This window comes from Mobula hypostoma, chromosome 11, assembly GCF_963921235.1.
Source record: "Mobula hypostoma chromosome 11, sMobHyp1.1, whole genome shotgun sequence".
Lineage (NCBI taxonomy): Eukaryota > Metazoa > Chordata > Chondrichthyes > Myliobatiformes > Myliobatidae > Mobula > Mobula hypostoma.
In genome coordinates, this window is record NC_086107.1 from 86,574,171 (window position 1) to 86,592,914 (window position 18,744).

Below are 18,744 nucleotides of genomic sequence, written 5' to 3' on the forward strand. Positions count from 1 at the left end.
GCACGTACTCCTGCAGTCGAGAATGTGCCAGTATTGCACTTGACAGCAGCTACATCCTGTATACTTTGAATAATTAGTTCCATATCCGCCCGCACTTCCATTTTAATCTACAACTCCCGGAAGGCCGCGCTCTAGCCGTCAGACACGATGGCCGCCTGCTTATAAAACTACAACTCCCGGCAGGCGGTGCGGTCAAAAAGACAGTCGACGAAACGGTGATGCCGCGGGGCCAGCTGGCAGTTGTAGTCCTGATATTCACAACCACGCTCGCTCCTACCTTTAACACCCCGCCTCCGCTCTCGCAAACAACAGCCGCTCCGGAAAACCAACTGAACCGTTGAAAGAGAACTGTATCTGTTCTTGTATACACTGAGGCCGGCCAACACCGACAGTAGCAATTTACAGAGCAATTATAGTAGCGGTAGAACTGTGGCGTAGGAGAGGCGGAGCATGTCACTCCCTTCCACTCGGCCATTCACAGTCCAGACCCACCTATATTTCTTCATATCATTGGCTGTTACATCTGTCGGTCAAACGAAACCGTTAGGGGTCATGAAGAATAGCGGAGCGCAATTTCAACCAGAGTGACGTGTATTCTAGCCATTAGACGAGCAGCATGTTCTGAAACCCCGCCCTTTCACTGCACCTTAGCCAATAGCAGAAGGGGAATGCGATCAACACAAACCAAATGCTGGAGGAACTCAGCAGGCGCAGTTGCATCTATTGAAAAGAGTGGAGTCGACTTTTCGGGCCGAAATCCTTTCTATCTTTCCCTTTCCTTTTCAGTCCTTATGAAAGAACCTCAGTAGAAAAAGCCTTATCTATACCACTCATATATTCCAATGAATAAAATCATAACCTCTTCAATCTTATAACTCAGGTCCTCCAGACCTGGCAACATCCTTGTAAATTTTCGCTGTACTTTTTCAACTTTATGTATAATTTTCCTGTAGGAAGGTTACCAAAACTGCACACAATACTCCAAATTTGGACTGACCAATGTCTTAAACAACTTACATCCCACCCTGCAAAAACTCATTTCAGGGGGGTAGCACCATCACCACCTCCACCCACTCCCCCTCCCAACCCCAGTCGACCTCCATGGTGTATGTTTACAGGACATTTGATTATGAAAGAACAGAACAATTTATTTGATCACATATTGAAACTTTATATACACACACACACACACACACACACACACACACACACACACGTGCTGTCGGTTTTCTATGCTTCTATGCCTGTGGCTGTCCCCCTCAGCAACAAATATCTTGTTCTGGATGCTGTTGAGGGGACGACCTGACAGGGGGCGCCCACAGTGACCGGGTCTCTGGCACTGAGCCTGGCGCTGTTGTGCAGGAGAGAAGGAGGGAGAAGAGAAATGCAGTAGACGTAGGGGATTCCATAGTCAGCGGAACGGACAGGAGATTCTGTGAGCCTGATAGAGATACCCGCATGGTGTGTTGCCTCCCAGGTGCCAGGGTACGGGGTGTCTCGGATCGGGTCCTGAATATTCTGAAGCGGGAGGGTGAGCAGCCAGTTGTCTTGGTACATGTTGGTACCAATGACATAGATAGGACAAAGGAGGAGGTCCTGAAGAGAGATTTCCAGGAATTAGGAAGGAAGCTGAGAAGCAGGACCTCCAGGGTAATAATCTCGGGATTGCTACCTGTGCCATGTGCTTGCTAGCATGGTAGGATCAGGCAGATGAATGCGTGGCTGAGAGACTGGTGCAGGGGGCAGGGCTTCAGATTCTTGGATAATTGGGATCTCTTCTGGGCCTGTATGACCTGTTCAAAAAGGATAGTTTACACCTGAACCCGAAGGGGACCAATATCCTGGTGGGAAAGTTTAATAGAGCTGTTAGGGAGGGTTTAAACTAATTTGGCAGGGGGATGGGAACCGGAATGACAGAGTGGAGGAAGGGGAAAATAGAAATAATATAGTGAGCAGTAAAGAGGTCAGGAAAGACAGGCAGGTGATGGGGCAAATTTGTAGCCATTGGAATGAGTTGCAGTGCAATAAAATTGCAGTGAAATCAAAGCGAAAAGTATCAAATACTGGTCTTAAGGTGTTATACTTAAATGCCCACAGCATAAAGAATAAGGTGGATGATCTTGTCATACAGCTACAGATTGGCAGGTATGATATTGTGGCCATCACTGAGACCTGGCTAAAGGATGCATGTCTCTGGGAGCTGAACGTCCAAGGATACACGGTGTATCGGAAGGATAGGAAGGTAGGTAGGGGGGAGGCGTGGCTTTATTGGTAAGAAATGATATTAACTCATTAGAAAGAGGTGATATAGGATCGGAAGGTGCAGAATCTTTATGGGTTGAGCTAAGAAATAGCAGGGGTAAAAGGACCCTGATGGCAGTTATTTATAGGCCTCCAAACAGCTGCAGGGATGTGGACTACAAGTTATAACTGGAAATAGAAAAGGCTTGTCAGAAGGGCAGTGTTACGATAATTGTGGGGGATTTTAACATGCGATTGGATTGGGAAAATCAGGTCGGCACTGGATCTCAAGAGAGAGAATTTGTAGAATGTTTGCGAGATGGCTTTTTAGAACAGGTTGTTGAGCCCACTAGGGGATCGACTGTACTGGATTGGGTATTGTGTAATGAACCGGAGGTGATTAGAGAGATTGAGGTGAAGGAACCCTTAGGAGGCAGTGATCATAACATGATTGAGTTCACCATGAAATTTGAAAAAGAGAAGCCGAAATCTGATGTGTCGGTATTTCAGTGGAGTAAAGGAAATTACAGTGGCATGAGAGAGGAACTGGCCAAAGTTGACTGGAAAGGGACACTGGTGGGAAAGACGGCAGAGCAGCAGTGGCTGAAGTTTATGCGAGAAGTGAGGAAGGTGCAAGACAGGTATATTCCAAAAAAGAAGAAATTTTCGAGTGGAAAAAGGATGCAACCGTGGTTGACAAGAGAAGTCAAAGCCAAAGTTAAAGCAAAGGAGAGGACATACAAGGAAGCAAAAATTAGTGGGAAGACAGAGGATTGGGAAGTTTTTAAAACCTTACAAAAGGAAACCAAGAAGGTCATTAAGAGGGAAAAGATTAACTATGAAAGGAAGCTAGCAAATAATATCAAAGAAGATACTAAAAGCTTTTTCAAGTATATAAAGAGTAAAAGACAGGTGAGAGTAGATATAGGACCGATAGAAAATGATGCTGGAGAAATTGTAATGGGAGATAAGGAGATGGCAGAGGAACTGAATGAGTATTTTGCATCAGTTTTCACTGAGGAAGACATCAGCAGTATACCGGACACTCAAGGGTGGCAGGGAAGAGAGGTGTGCACAGTCACAATTACGACAGAGAAAGTACTCAGGAAGCTGAATAGGCTAAAGGTCGATAAATCTCCCGGACCAGATGGAATGCACCCTCATGTTCTGAAGGAAGTAGCTGTGGAGATTGCAGAGGCATTAGCAATGATCTTTCAAAAGTCGATAGATTCTGGCATGGTTCCGGAGGACTGGAAGATTGCAAATGTCACTCCGCTATTTAAGAAGGGGGCAAGGAAGCAAAAAGGAAATTATAGACCTGTTAGCTTGACATCGGTGGTTGGGAAGTTGTTGGAGTCGATTGTCAAGGATGAGGTTACAGAGTACCTGGAGGCATATGACAAGATAGGCAGAACTCAGCATGGATTCCTTAAAGGAAAATCCTGTCTGACAAACCTATTACAATTTTTTGAGGAAATTACTAGTAGGCTAGACAAGGGAGATGCAGTGGATGTTGTATATTTGGATTTTCAGAAGGCCTTTGACAAGGTGCCACACATGAGGCTACTTAACAAGATAAGAGCCCATGGAATTACGGGAAAGTTACGTACGTGGATTGAGCATTGGCTGATTGCAAGAAACGGAGAGTGGGAATAAAGGGATCCTATTCTGGTTGGCTGCCAGTTACCAGTGGTGTTCCACAGGGGTCCATGTTGGGGCCACTTCTTTTTACATTGTACATCAACGATTTGGATTATGGAATAGATGGCTTTGTGGCTAAGTTTGCTGATGATACAAAGATAGGTGGAGGAGCCGGTAGTGCTGAGGAAATGGAGAGTCTGCAGAGAGACTTGGATAGATTGGAAGAATGGGCAGAGAAGTGGCAAATGAAGTACAATGTTGGAAAGTGTATGGTTATGCACTTTGGCAGGAAAAATAAACGGGCAGACTATTATTTAAATGGGGAAAGAATTCAAAGTTCGGAGATGCAACGGGACTTGGGAGTCCTCGTACAGGATACCCTTAAAGTTAACCTCCAAGTTGAGTCAGTAGTGAAGAAGGCGAATGCAATGTTGGCATTCATTTCTAGAGGAATAGAGTATAGGAGCAGGGATGTGATGTTGAGGTTCTATAAGGCGCTGGTGAGACCTCACTTGGAGTACTGTGGGCAGTTTTGGTCTCCTTATTTAAGAAAGGATGTGCTGACGTTGGAGAGGGTACAGAGAAGAATCACTAGAATGATTCCGGGAATGAGAGGATTAACATATGAGGAACGTTTGTCCGCTCTTGGACTGTATTCCTTGGAGTTTAGAAGAATGAGGGGTGACCTCATAGAAACATTTCGAATGTTGAAAGGCATGGACAGAGTGGATGTGGCAAAGTTGTTTCCCATGATGGGGGAGTCTAGTACGAGAGGGCATGACTTCAGGATTGAAGGGCACCCATTCAGAACAGAAATGGGAAGAAATTGTTTTAGTCAGAGGGTGGTGAATCTATGGAATTCGTTGCCATGGGCAGCAGTGGAGACCAAGTCATTGGGTGTATTTAAGGCAGAGATTGATAGGTATCTGAGTAGCCAGGGCATCAAAGGTTATGGTAAGAAGGCTGGGGAGTGGGACTAAATGGGAGAATGGATCAGTTCATGATAAAATGGTGGAGCAGACTCGATGGGCTGAATGGCTGACTTCTGCTCCTTTGTCTTATGGTCTTATGGTCTTATATTCCTTGTTGAGTATTTTGTTGGCAGTCTCAATGCTAATAGCTAAATTATTATATTATATTATCATGGAGTCACTTTTTAATTCTATTACAAATTTAAGCAAGTCTGCAGGGAGTTTGGCCTCATCACGTAGGACATCAATAGAGTAGCTATTCTTTACTGCCTCAGCATATGATATTTTTTGTTGGATACTAACATCCTGAATCTGCTTTGCCTTAATAAAATACTCACATCCTCTGAACGCCGCTATATGGTCCCCTCCACAGTTACTGCATTTAGGTGCCGCTGCCTTACATGCGTTAATATCATGATCCTCTCCACATTTCACACATCTTCTTTTACCTCGACATGAACTAGCAACGTGTCCAAATCTCTGGCAATTGTAACAGCGCAAGGAAGGTCTAATATATTCTGTAACTTGATAAGATATGCACCCAAGGTAGACTCTAGTTGGAAGAACGTCACCTGCAAAAACCAGTAGAACAGGAGAATCCCAATCACCTCTTTCTTTCCCTCCCTCACTCCCTCCCTCGTACCCCATCCATTATTTAGTTATATATATACATTCCTTTTTCCTCTCTCTCCTTTTTCTCCCTCTGTCCCGCTGACTATACCCCTTGCCCATCCTCTGGTTTCCCCCCCTCCCCCTTTTCTTTCTCCCTGGGCCTCATCCCATGATCCTCTCATATCCCTTTTGCCAATCACCTGTCCAGCTCTTGGCTCCATCACTTCTTCTCCTGTCTTCTCCTATCATTTTGGATCTCCCCCTCCCCCTTCCACTTTCAAACCTCTTACTAGCTCTTCTTTCAGTTAGTCCTGACACAGGTTCTCGGCCCGAAACGTCGACTGTACCTCTTCCTAGAGACGCTGCCTGGCCTGCTGTGTTCACCAGCAACTTTGATGTGTGTTGCTTGAATTTCCAGCATCTGCAGAATTCCTGTTGTTTGCACCTCCTTCTTTTGATTTTAATTGTTTGGCTTCAATCACTCGACCACCTTTAATATTGTCCAAAGTTTGCTTTTCAGTCAAGCCAGACCAAATACCATACACTACCCCCCTAACTCTCTTCCTTTCTTTCAGAGTAATACACTCTACTTTCACAACCAATTTTCCCACCATTTTAGCACTGTTATTTTGGTCAATATCTTTGCAACAAATTTTCAGCAATTCATTAGACAAGATCTTGGCCTGGAATCCTTTACCTATTTGGTTCTCTAATGCTGCTGCCACTTTCAAAGGATTAAGGGCTCTAAATCCTCCTTCTCCTTCTTTCTGACCTTTAATTTTATACAGGACTATAAATTCCTCCAATTCCCCCTTTTTCCTCAATTTGTTGTCCCCCATTACTTCAGGTCTTTCACTTGTTGCACCCCTTTTTTGGCTACCCTTACTTCTGGAGTATTCCACAGTCTCCCACCCTCCTCCTTCAATCTCAACTCCCCCCTCCCTTTTGCAGCCATAGGCTATAAACTAACCTTTTCCAAACTACTAGGCTGAATCTGGGTAAGATATTTCCAACTCCCTTGCATTCAGGAACCTGCCGCCCCTGGCAGCCCCCTCCTCAACTCCCCCGCCACCAGCCAGCAACTGAAGCTGAACCCAGGAGCTGTTTATGTAGCCAGCCCAAGATGAGAATCATGTGCCTTGATTAAGGCACACACAGGACAAGGGAAAACTGAGAAAACCTGAAATAAGGATCGATGGACCGGACCGTGAGCCAGAATGCGGGCTTCACAGACCGGACAACGACAGGCTCTGTGATTCAGAAGGGAAGGGGAGAGAAGAGGTGAGCTATATTAATAGGAGATTCGTTAGTTAGGGGAAGAGAAAGGAGTTTCTGTGGATGAGAATTAGACTCCAGGATATTATGTTGACTCCTGGGTGCCAAGGTCAGGGATATCTCGGTTCGAGTCCACAACATTCTTAACTGGGAGGGCGAGCAGCCAGAGGTCATACCAATGACATGGGTAGCAGGGGTGATCAGATCCTGCAAACTGAGTTCGGGGAGTTAGATGGTAAGTGAAAGCACAGGAGCACCATGGTTGTGATCTCAGGATTGTGCTAGTGAGGCCAGATTTAGGAAGATCATGTAGTTTAACGCATGCCTAAGGAGATGGTGCAGGAGGAAGGACTTCAGATTCTTGGCTCATTGGGCTCTGTTCCAGGGAAGGTGGGTCCTGTTCAGAAGAGAGAGTTTGCACCTGAGCTGGAGGGGCAATAGCACCCTAGTGGGAAGGTCTGCTAGTGTTGCACAGGATGGATTTAAACTAGAGTTGCAGGGGAATGGGAACTGGAGCACCAGAATAAATAGTGGAGACGGATGTTGCTAAGCCTACATACAAAGTCAGGAATCAAAAGGTTGAGTGTGGTGGGACTAATGTTCTGAGCTGCATGTATTGCAATGCGAGGAGTATTGTAAGAAAGGTGGATGAGCTTAGGAGATGGATCAGCACATGGAATTATGATGTAGCTTTTCATGAAATTTGGTTGCAGGAGGGGCAGAACTGGCAGCTCAGTATTCTGCAGCTCCATTGTTTTAGATATGACAGAGCAGGTGGAATTAAAAGGGGTGGGATGGCATTACAAGTCAGGGAAAATGTCACAGCAGTGCTCAGTCAGGACAAACTGGAGAACTTGTCTTTTGAGGCATTTTGGGTGGAAATGAGAAATAAGAAAGGTATGACCAGGTTAATGGAATTAGATTATAGACCAACAGGCTGTGGAATTTAGAGGAGAAAATTTGTAGAGAGATCCCAGCCTGTTTCAAGAAATATAAGGTGATTTTAACTTTCCACATATCGACCCATACTGTAAAAGGATTAGATTGGATAGATCAAAGTTGCTGCTGCGTTCACCACCAACTTTGATGTGTGTTGCTTGAAATTCCAGCATCTGCAGAATTCCTCGTGTTTTAGATTGGATAGAGTTTGTCAAGTGTGTTCAGGAAAGTTTCCTTAATCAGTATTGTGACGCCAAACCAAGCTATCGGACGATTGATGCTAATGAGAGAGATAAAAGAGACAATGGAGAAACATTTCAAAATGCTAGTAAGAGAGGAGAGAGGGACTAACAGAAAAGAAACACAATTCAGAATATTGACAGACCAGTTGCTTTGAACCTGAACTGTTTGAAGTTTGATGGACAGGCGATACCCCAGCAGGGGGATAAAAAGAGCAGGTTCGCTAAGGCATGGGACACCATGAGACCACGAGACAACGAGACCCTGGAAAGAGCGGTGTGCCCCCACAAGTGGTGGGAGTTCGGAGGTCCGGTTCGCGGGAACCGACCATAGGCTCACAGGGTGTAAAAGTACGATCGGTGGGAACCTGGTGTGTGTGTCCGCCCTTGCCTGGGTGCCGGGTTCACCACGGAAGAACGATTGTATCCGGAACGGAGGGGTCACAGTCGGTGACCATAGCGGGATAGAAGACATAAAAGGGTCTGCCCAAAACCAACCGCAAAGACATCAAAGGTCTGCCTGAACCAAATTGCATCCCCCCACCTCTCTCTCTCTCTCTCTCTCCAACGGTACAATAGTGATTACTGCGAACTGCACTAAGCTGAAATGAACTCTGCATCACTGTAAGACTGATCATTTTATCCCTGGACTGCGATAGAGCTTGGTTGATTCATATTACCCTAGTTCTGTGTATAGGTGTGTATTATCATTGCTAACGTGTTACATTTATATCCTTACGATTAGAGTACTGTATTATTTGTTTCTTTAATAAAACTTGATTAGTTCCTAGTAATCCAGACTCCAACGAGTGTTCCATTTCTGCTGGTTTAGCAACCCAGTTACTGGGTACGTAACAGTACATAGAAGTCCCAATGAGAGAGTGTGCAATACTTGATGTCATATTAAGGAATGAGACAGGGCACGTAACAGAAGTTTGTTTAGGGGAGCACTTTGCAATTAGCGATTATAATGCCATTAGTTTCAAGGTAATTATGGAAAAGTACAGGTCTGCTTCTCAGGTGGAAGTTCTACATTGCAGAAAGGCCAATTCTGCTGGTTACAGAAATGATCTAGCAAGTGTGGATTGGGACAGGCATTTTTTTTTCTAATAAAGGTGTATGTGGTAAGAGGGAGGTTTTCAAAAATGCAATTTTGGGAGTACAGAGTTTTTATGTTCCTGTCAGAATAAAATGCAAGGATAACGAGTTTATGGAACCTTGGTTTTTGGGAGATATTGACCCCCGTGGTTAAGGAAAAGAAGGAGGTGCACAGGCAGGAACAAATGAGGCACTGTACTTTATTAGAAATGCAAGGGAACATAAGAGGGAAATCAGGACGACTAAACGAAGGCATGAGGTTCCTCTAGCAGACAAGTTGAAGGAGAATCCCAAGAGCTTCTACAAATATATTCGGAGAAAAGGGATAGCAAGGTAGAAAATCGGTCCTCTGGAAGACCAGAGATCTTGAATGGATTTTTTTGCATCTGTATTCACTCAGGAGACAGACACAGACTCTATAGAAGTGAGGCAAAGTGGCAGAGAGGTCATGGACCCTGTACAGATTACAGGGGCACAGGCATTGAGGCAAATTAGAGTAAGGCTAATTAGAGCTATGTTCTGGGTGCAGGTTGATGGGACTAGGTAGCTTAATGATTCAGAGGATTAGAGGGACCAAAGGACCTGTCTGCCTGTAGTTTTCTATGACTAAGACTCTAAACTACAAGAATAATGACAATTCCTCAGCCCTAGCCAACAGTGACCTCAAACGTGATGGTATGAACACTGAATTCTCCAAATTAAGGTGACTCGCAACCCCTATGTTCCTCTCCTTATTCACATTTCCCATTTGCTCATGTGCATCACCCACACGCCTATTGACCTGGGTCACTTCTCCCTTGGTCTGCCCTTCCTAGCCCCTTCCCAGCTGGTTCTATTTGCCCATTATACCCCTCTTACCTGGCTCCAGCAATCACCTACTACCCCACGCCTTACCCCTCTCTCACCCCTTTACCCCAGGCCTCTCCCCTCTACACTGTTGGGCGAAGGTGTTATACTTGCAAGCATGCAGTATACGGATTAAGGTCAGAATCAGAATCTGAATCAGGTTTATTATCACCGGCATGTGTCGTGAAATTTGCTAACTTAGCAGCAGCAGTTCGATGCAATACATAATATAGAAGAAGTGAAAAAATATAATAAGTAAATCAATTACAGTATATGTATATTGAATAGATTAAAATCGTGCAAAAACAGAAATAATATATATTTTAAAAAGTGAGGTGATGTTCATAGGTTCAATGTTCATTTAGGAATCGGACGGCAGAGGGGAAGAAGCTGTTCCTGAATCGCTGAGTGTGTGTCTTCAGGCTTCTGTACCACCAACGTGATGGTAACAGTGAGAAAAGGGCATGCTGGAGGTCCTTAATAATGGACCCTGCTTTTCTGAGATACCACTCCTTGAAGGTGTCCTGGGTAATTTGTAGGCTAGCACCCAAGATGGAGCTGACTAAACTTACAGCCCTCTGCAGCTGTAGATGATCTTGTTGCACAGTTACAGATTGGCAAGTATGATGTTGCAGGAAGGTAGGCAGAAAGGTGGGGAGACTCTGTTGGTAAAAAAGAAATCAAATCCTTAGAAGTGACTTAGGATCAGAAGATGTAGAATGCTTGTGGGTAGAGTTAAGAAACTACATGGGTAAAAAGGCCCTGATGGGAGTTATATACAGGCATTGGAACAATATCCAGGATGTGGGGTACAAATTACAATGGGACATAGAAAATACATGTCAAAAGAGCAATATTATGATAGTCATGGGGGATTTCAACATGCAGATAGATTGGGGAAATCAGGTTGGTGCTGGATCCCAAGAGAGGGAATTTGTAAAATACCTATGTGATGGATTTTTAGAGCAGCTTATGGTTGAACCCAGTAGGTTATCAGCTATTCTGAATTGGGTGTTGTGTAATGAACCAGATTTGATTAGGGAACTTTAGGTAAAGAAACCCTTTGGAGATAGTGGTCATAATATTATAGAATTCACCCTGCAGTTTGAGAGGGAGGAAAAAACATCAGATGTATCAGTATAACAGTGGAGTAAAGAGAATTACAGATGCATGAAATAAGAGCTGGTCAACTTTGAATGGAAGGGGACACTAGTAGGGATGATGGCAGAACAACAATGGTTGGAGTGTCTGGGAACATTTTGGAAGGTGCAAGATCGATAATCTCAAAATGAAGACGTATTCTAAAGGGAGGATGTGCCAACTGTGTCTGACAAAGGAAGTTAAAGACAGTATAAAAACAAAACAAACACATATAATAGAGAAAAATATACTGGGAAGTTAGAGGATTGAGAAGAGAATGAAATATGTGGGTAAGCTAGCTATTAATATTAAAAAGGATAGCAAAATTTTTTTCTTCAGATACATAATGAGTAAAAGAGAGACAAAAGTGGATATTGGACTGCTGGAAAATGATACTGGAAAGGTAGTAATGGGGGAACAAACTTTATAAGTATAATGATTTTGCATCAGTCTGCCAGATATTTGAGAGTGTCATGAAGCAGAAGTAAGTGTAGTTGCTATTACTCAGGAGGTGTTTGGGAAGCTGAAAGATCTGAAGGTAGACAAGTTACCTGGACCAGCTGGACTACACCCCAGGGTTCTGAAAGAGGTAGCTGAAGAGATTGTGAAGGCATTAGTAATGATCTTTCAAGAATCACTAGATTCTGGAATGTTTCCAGAAGAATAGAAAATTGCGAATGTCACTTTTCTCTTTAAGAAGGGAGGGAGACAAAAGACAGAAAATTGTCAGCCAGTTAGTTTGACTTCATTGGTTAGGAAGATTTGGAACCCATTATTAGACTGTTATAGCTGAAATCCACAGCTACAGCCATAGACAATACAGTAAGTTATATGGTTTTAAGGCAGTTAAAAAAATCTATCATTACTCAAAATTGACGAATCACAGACGGCAGTCTTCGATAATAAGTGTGGTTCCCCTTTAAGGCAGCAGAAGAGAGGATGCCACGCTGGGTTAAAAGTTCATCTAAAGAGAAGAGGGCTCTGTCTTCCATGACTATTCTACTGGCAAGTGTACAATCTCTGGAAAATAAAATCAAAGACCTCAGAGCAAGATTGCTGCACCAGAGGGATATCAGAGTCTGTTGTCGTTTTTGTTTCATTGAGACTTGGCTATCCCCCATCATTACCAGATTCAGCGATACAGCTCGCTGTCAATACAGGACTGCTGAGTCTTTCAAAGGTAGAGAAGGTGGAGTATGCTTTATGATTAGCTTCTTGTGGTCTACAAACATGGTAGTACTGTCTCAGTCCTGCTCACCCACCCTGGAGCATCAAGCAATCAAATGTCATCCATGTTATCTGCTGTAGGAGTTTTCAGCCATCATCTTGGTAGCGGTGTACATCCCTGCTCAGGCCGATATCAAACAGGTTTCTAGATGAACTAAGCGATGTAGTAAACAGTCAAGAAATAGCGCACCCCGATGCCTTCCCCGTCATTCTGGGGGATTTTAACCAGGCCACCAGGAAAATTGTCTCTAAATAATTATTACCAACAAATCACTTGTGGAACCAGAGGAGCCAACACACTGGACCACTGCTATGCTGCCATCAGTGCTGTTATACTACCATAAGCACTTCAAAAGGCACTAACCGTGCAATACCATACCCACACTTTGGGAAGCCTGATTACCTGGCTGTACTTCTACCCCCTGAGTATAGGCAGAGATTGAAGACCGCGGTACCAGTAGTGAAGACCAACAAGGTCTGGACAGCGAGCCACAGGAGCGCTTACAGGACTGCTTCGAGTCGGTGGACTGGACTGTATTCAGGGATTCATCTTCGAGTCTGAATGAGTATGCCACAGTTGTCACTGACTTCATTAAAATCCATGTGGATAGTGTGTGTCTATGAGAACATACCGTATATAGCCTAATCAAAAGCTATGGATGAGCCAGGAGGTTTGTAGTTCGCTGAGGGCTGATCTGTGGCATTCAAGTCTCGTGACCCAGGACTATACAAGGAGACCAGATATGACTTACAGAGAACTACTGTATCTCAAGGACTAGAATATTAAAGCAAGTATGGCATGCTGAGGCTTTTTAAGGCATTGGTCAGACCGCACTTGGTGAATAATTTTGAGCCCTTTACGTAAGAAAAGATGTTCTGCTGTTGAAGAAGGTCCAGAGGAGGTTGATGAGGATAATTCTGGGAATGAAAGGGTTAATCTATAAGGTGTGTTTGTTGACTCTCAGCCTGTACTCACAGGAGTTTATAAGAATGATGAAGGATCTTGTTGAATCCCAGTCAAATATTGAAAGGACTACAGTATGCAGAGTTTCCTATAGGCAGTGAATCTAGGACCAGAGGGCACAGCCTCAGAATAGAGGAACCTCCATTTAGAACAGAGATGGGGAGGAATTTCTTTGGCCAGAGGATGGTGAATCTGTGGAATTCATTGCCGTGGATGGCTGGGGAATCCAAGTCATTGGGTGTATTTAAAGCAGAAGTTGATAGGTTCTTGATCACTCAGGGCATCAGAGGTTATGGGAGAAGGCAGGAGAATGGAGAGGGAGAATAAATGAGCCATCATGGAATGTGGGAGAAGACCTGATGGGTCGAATGGCCCATTTCTACCCCTATGTCTTCCGGCCTCTCAGCCCGGAAAGGCTTGGTCCAAAAATGGTGACCAGCCATCTTCCTCCACAGATGTGTTCGACCTGCTAAGTCTCTTTGCACAGAGTAGAAAGTTTCTCTGTTCACTGTGTGTGCTCTCTGCCTCATGTAGAACACTGCTGTTTGTTACACCATCACAGAGTCATCAGCAATAGACAACAAATCAATTCCCACTTGTTTTCCAACTCTCTTTGATGATTCCCCATGTTCCAAACTCCCAAATAAAGCTTTGAAATGTGGGAGTTCTCCATGAGGAAGATCCCTGACTCGTCTCACGTAGTAACAGGAACAGGCTCTTTGACCCACAATGTCTATTCCCGACATGATGAGAAATTCAGCTGAAAGTTCTCTGCATGTGTGTCCCATATTCCTTCATTCTCTGCATTTCCATGTGTCTAACAGCCTCATAAACACCACTGTCCCATCTACATCACCTCCAGCAGCACATTCCAGGCACCAACCACTCTCTGTGAAAAGACTTGCCTGGCACATATCATTTGAATGTTCACCTTCTCACCTTAAAGGCTTGCTCTCTTGTCTTTGACATTTTTTACAATGGGAAAATGATTCAGACTGCTTAATCTACGTTTGCTTTTCATAGTTTTATAGATTTCTATCATATCTCTGCTCAGCCTCCATTAGTACAGAGAAAACAACCCAAGTTTGTACAATCTCTCCTTCCAACTTCTCCTTACAGCTGATAACCTCTAATCCAAGTGGCATCCTGGTAAACATCTTCTGTTTCCTTTACAAAGTCTCCACTTCCTTCCTGTAATGGGGCAACCAGAACAGTGAATTATAATCCATATATAGTCTAACCAAAGTTTTATATAGCTACAACGTGATTTCCTTACACTTATACCCAATGCCTGACCAATGAAGGCAAGCATGACATTTGCGTTCTTCACCACTCTGTGAACTTGTTTAGCCACTCTCAGTGAAGTTTGGACATAGGTCCCAAGATCCATTTGTACACCATACCATTAAGGACTCTACCATTAACTGTATACTTTCTCCCTATTTTGACCTTCCTCACACTTGTTCAAATTAAACTCTATCCTCAAACTTGTTCAGATTAAACTTTACCTGCCATTTCCCAGCACACATCTATAACTGACCTACAACTGATCTATGTCCTGCTGTGTCCTTTTACAGCCCATCACACGGTCCACAACTCCACCAATCCTTGTGTTGTCTGCAGACTCACTGACCCACCCATTTACAGTTTCATCCAAGCCATTTAGAAATATCACAAACAACAGAGGTCCCAGAATTGATCCCTGTGAAATACCGTCAGACACAGATCTCAAGCCACAATCACCCTCTCCACCGTTTGTGTTGGTGAGGTTAGGTGTTAATGGTCAACTCTGATTAGAGAGCAGTGTGATGTCTGGGAACTTTTCCAGGATTCCTGTTTGTACATAGGCCTTTCAGTACACTATGGCCACACCAAAGCTCTCTGCTAGCCAACATCACGAAAAGGCAGACTGACCTTTCTCCATCTCCCCCTCTCCATCTTCAGTTCTCTCAATGTGTTTCTGTCAATGCTCCTTCTCCATCCCTTGATTTCATTGCCCTTTCCTTCAATCTCTATCTCAATCTCTCTCTCTATCTGTCTCCTTCTCCATGTCCCTTTATCTCATCTCCTCTTTCTCTCATTCTGTCTCACTTACTATCCTCTGTATTTGTCTCAGTATTCAACGTCACCACAGGTTGAAACTCTCTAGTTCAGCACCTTGAATGTGACCAGTGCCAGACCATAGAAATACCTGAACATTGTTCTTAAGTGCAGGCTGGCCCAGGGTTTTGTGAGAGTTCTGTTCCTGAGAGTCATCAGTAAGCTGAAGTTTCCATTAGTCAGTAACACTCAGTTCAGATTGTTAATGGCTGAGATTGCAAAATAGATGACTTAGCTTCAGAGTAGTACAGATCTTAGCTAATTAAATCTTTGCTGGAATAAATTAGTATGGATGGAATGGCAGGATGGTGTAGCTTAACGCTGTACGGCGACTGGGTTCAATTCCCACTGCTGCCTGTAGGTGTGTTACGTATCCCGTAACAGGTTAAAGAACCAACAGAAATGGAACACACCTGGAGTCTGGTTTTTGCAGTTTCCTAACACTATTCTTATTAGTAACTACGCAATACAGTAATATAAAACTAGAAAAATCAAACAGGTTAGCAGAGTTTATGCATATATATAGGTGTGGAAATGTAAAACCCAAACTTCTTCAAGCTTAGGTGGTAAGTGATACAGTCTTACGATGGTGTGTAAACGAAGTCAGTTCAGTTCGTGTTATTGAGTTGAGTAGAATTGAGGAGAGAGAGAGAGAGAGGTTTGTTGTCCATGTAAACTGATGCCGTTGATTCTTCCCGTTGTCCTCCGAAACTTCCAAGTTAGCCAAACTTGACCAACTTAAGAGCGCCGACTTCAAGTGATAATCTGCCAACCCAGGCAAGGGTTACACACAACGGTAGCCTCCACAGGGTCGCTCTTTCACACACTAATAATCACAGATCGATTCCTCTTAATCGATCCTCAGTCCCACACTCGTGGGCACCTGAAAGTGTAGCGGTAATTTCACCACACCTTAGAGCGTCTGCGTGTCCTATGAAGCAAGCAGCTAGGCTGGTTTAAATATTGTTGTGCTGAACACCAGCTGTCCATGAAGTAGCTCCTCCTCTTTCTCTCTGTAAGAACTCAGATGCTGGCAGTGTCCTTGCAGAAATCCCAAACAACCCGTGAGCAGTCTTCGCCCCTCTCTCTCTCTCTGTAACAAGCTGTTTGTGCTGTACAGCTGAATGCTCTCTCTCTCTTTTCAAAGGCACGGTCCATGATGAATAAGTCAGGATATCGTCACAGGTGTTTGCACATTCTCCCCATGCCCACGTTGGTTTCCTCTGGGTGCTCCAGTTTCCGTACGGGTTAATCGGTTAACACATGGGTGTAATTGAGCAGTGCCATCTCATTGGACTGGAACGGTCTCTTATAGTGCGGTATCTCTAAATAAAAATAAAGATATTGAAGATCTGTTGTGCAGATTCAAAACATGCTAGACCACAGACCACTGGACCAGAGAGATTCGACCTGTATTTCTCTCTTGGTCTCTCTTCCTCTTTCTCTCTCTTTCTGCATATGGATCGTTGCAAGTGTTCCTTCTCTTCGTTCCTGCCTCGTTCTTGATCTCTCCAGTCTCACATTAGTCTGCTCGTCGTGTAACATCTGTTTCCATATCTTTCTGCATCTTTCTCTCACAGCTTCTTTCTTTCTGCTTATCTGTATATCTTGCATGTGATATCCGGAGTCCAGTGTCAGTCTCTGCTTCATTTCCTGTTGACCAGAGTCTCTGAGCCTCTCCCTCTTCGTTTCACTCACTCCTCACCCTCACCCTGACACCAGCTCCTGACCTCCACCAGGTCTCCGGGCATTCAGACCCATCAGGTTAAAATTAAAATTCCTCCCTCTCCATCACTGCAGTGTCAGAACAGAAGTTTAACAAAGAGAGGGAGGGGGTGGGAGTAGGGTGAGAGAGGGAGAGGGGGGAGAGAGAGACAGAGGGAGGGGGAGGCAGAGAGATAGAGAGGGGGATGGTATCCACCATCCACAATGTGCTCAGTGAGAAGAAGCAATGGGGAATGGTTGACGGGTGTCTCTCCCCGACTGCCACCAGAATGTGAGATGGACTGGCTTTACTCTGCTTGCGTTTTGAATAGTAAGAATCAATCTGGCAAAGCAAAAGCTCCTGAGGGGTTTTGATAAGGTGTTTATGTGTGGAGGATGTTTCCTTTATTGGGACAGTCGAATAGCATGGACACAGGCCTTTCAGCTCACATTGTCATGACAACCAAGGGATCTTCCTGAACTCATCACTTTGGTCTGTTTTGTGGAACGGACAGCCCTAGGAGTACAGTCAACCAGCGTTCCTGAAACCTAGCAGCTTGGCCCTCACCCTAACAGGAACATACAGGCGCTGACTACTTGATATGACACTTGGCAGATTCTCATTTCCCTGCAAACAATCTCCCAATCAACTCTTGTGAGGTCCAGCCTAATGGCTCCAAAATTTACTCTGCTCATTAATCGGTGACACGGAGATATCCTTTTCTACGGCTATTTTAAACCTAATTGAGCTATGGTCACTGGACTGAAAGTGCTCACCAACTGACAATTCCATCATCCGTTTTCTCAGTCATCTTCTGGTCAAGTGATGCCAAGCTGTGACATACTTTGTGGTCGCGGCTCAGAATAAGTTGCTTTTAGGTCTGTATGGATGGTTTAGGGGCAGTGTGGGGAGTTAGGGGTCAGGTTAGCGTTTAGGGGCAGGGATGAGGGGAGTTAGAAGTCCGGGGCAATAAATAAAGAGTCAGGGCAGGTGCCAGAATCCAGGATGGAGAGAGCTGCATTGGAAGGCCAGTGATCACCATGGACAGATGTTGGGTCAGAAGTAATCGCCATGGACTGATGTCACCTTGGCAGGTGCTGAGACATAGACCGACAATCCCCATGTCAATGATTGAGTTTGGCAGGCCCTGTCAACCTGGGCTGGTGACACCCCCGGTCAGCGAGTCCAGGTTAGCAAATCCCAGAGTCCCAGGGTCGATGGCCTGTGCGAGTCTGGAGATCAAAGCTCGGAGTTTAAAGCCCAGCGATCAATGAGTCCTGGGATCGATATTGAAGGTCAAAGGCCGAAGGTCTAATTCCCAAAGGTCAGAGGGTCCCAATGTCGAGGTTGGCATGTCCAGAAGTCGGAGGCCCGATGTTTGTGAGTCTGGGCCAAGTACGACCTCCCAGGTTGTTGAGACCTGAGGTTGGAGGTCTGTGCAAGTGCAGAATATGAGGCCAAGTTCTGTGTTTAGCGAGCCTGAGAGTTGACATGGAAGACCAAAATTGGCGAGTCTGGAGGTCAAGGCCGGGTGGCTGAGGTTCCTGGGTCAGAGTGTCCAGAGATCAAAAGCCCGATGTCTGTGAGTCTGTGAATCTGGGCTACGGATTGGAGATTGGAAGCCTGGAGGCAGCCTGTCCTTTTGTTAAAGACCTGTCTCTGTGTGTGTGTGTGTATTAGAAGAAAAGGGACGTCAGTGAGTGGGTAGGAGTGTGAATTGGGAGAGAAGGGGGTTGTGTCTGAATG

At 44.7% G+C, this 18,744-nt stretch overlaps 1 protein-coding gene across 1 annotated transcript in view; it reads left to right on the plus strand.

The window, feature by feature from the left end:
* The first annotated feature begins 218 nt into the window (after window positions 1-218).
* The window catches only part of LOC134353489 (uncharacterized), a 74,858-nt gene continuing 56,332 nt past the window's right edge, over window positions 219-18,744 (plus strand). Inside the window, exon 1 of the mRNA XM_063061493.1 lies at window positions 219-336. Within this exon, the coding sequence (XP_062917563.1) occupies window positions 219-336 (118 nt within the window). The remainder of the gene's footprint in view (window positions 337-18,744) is intronic.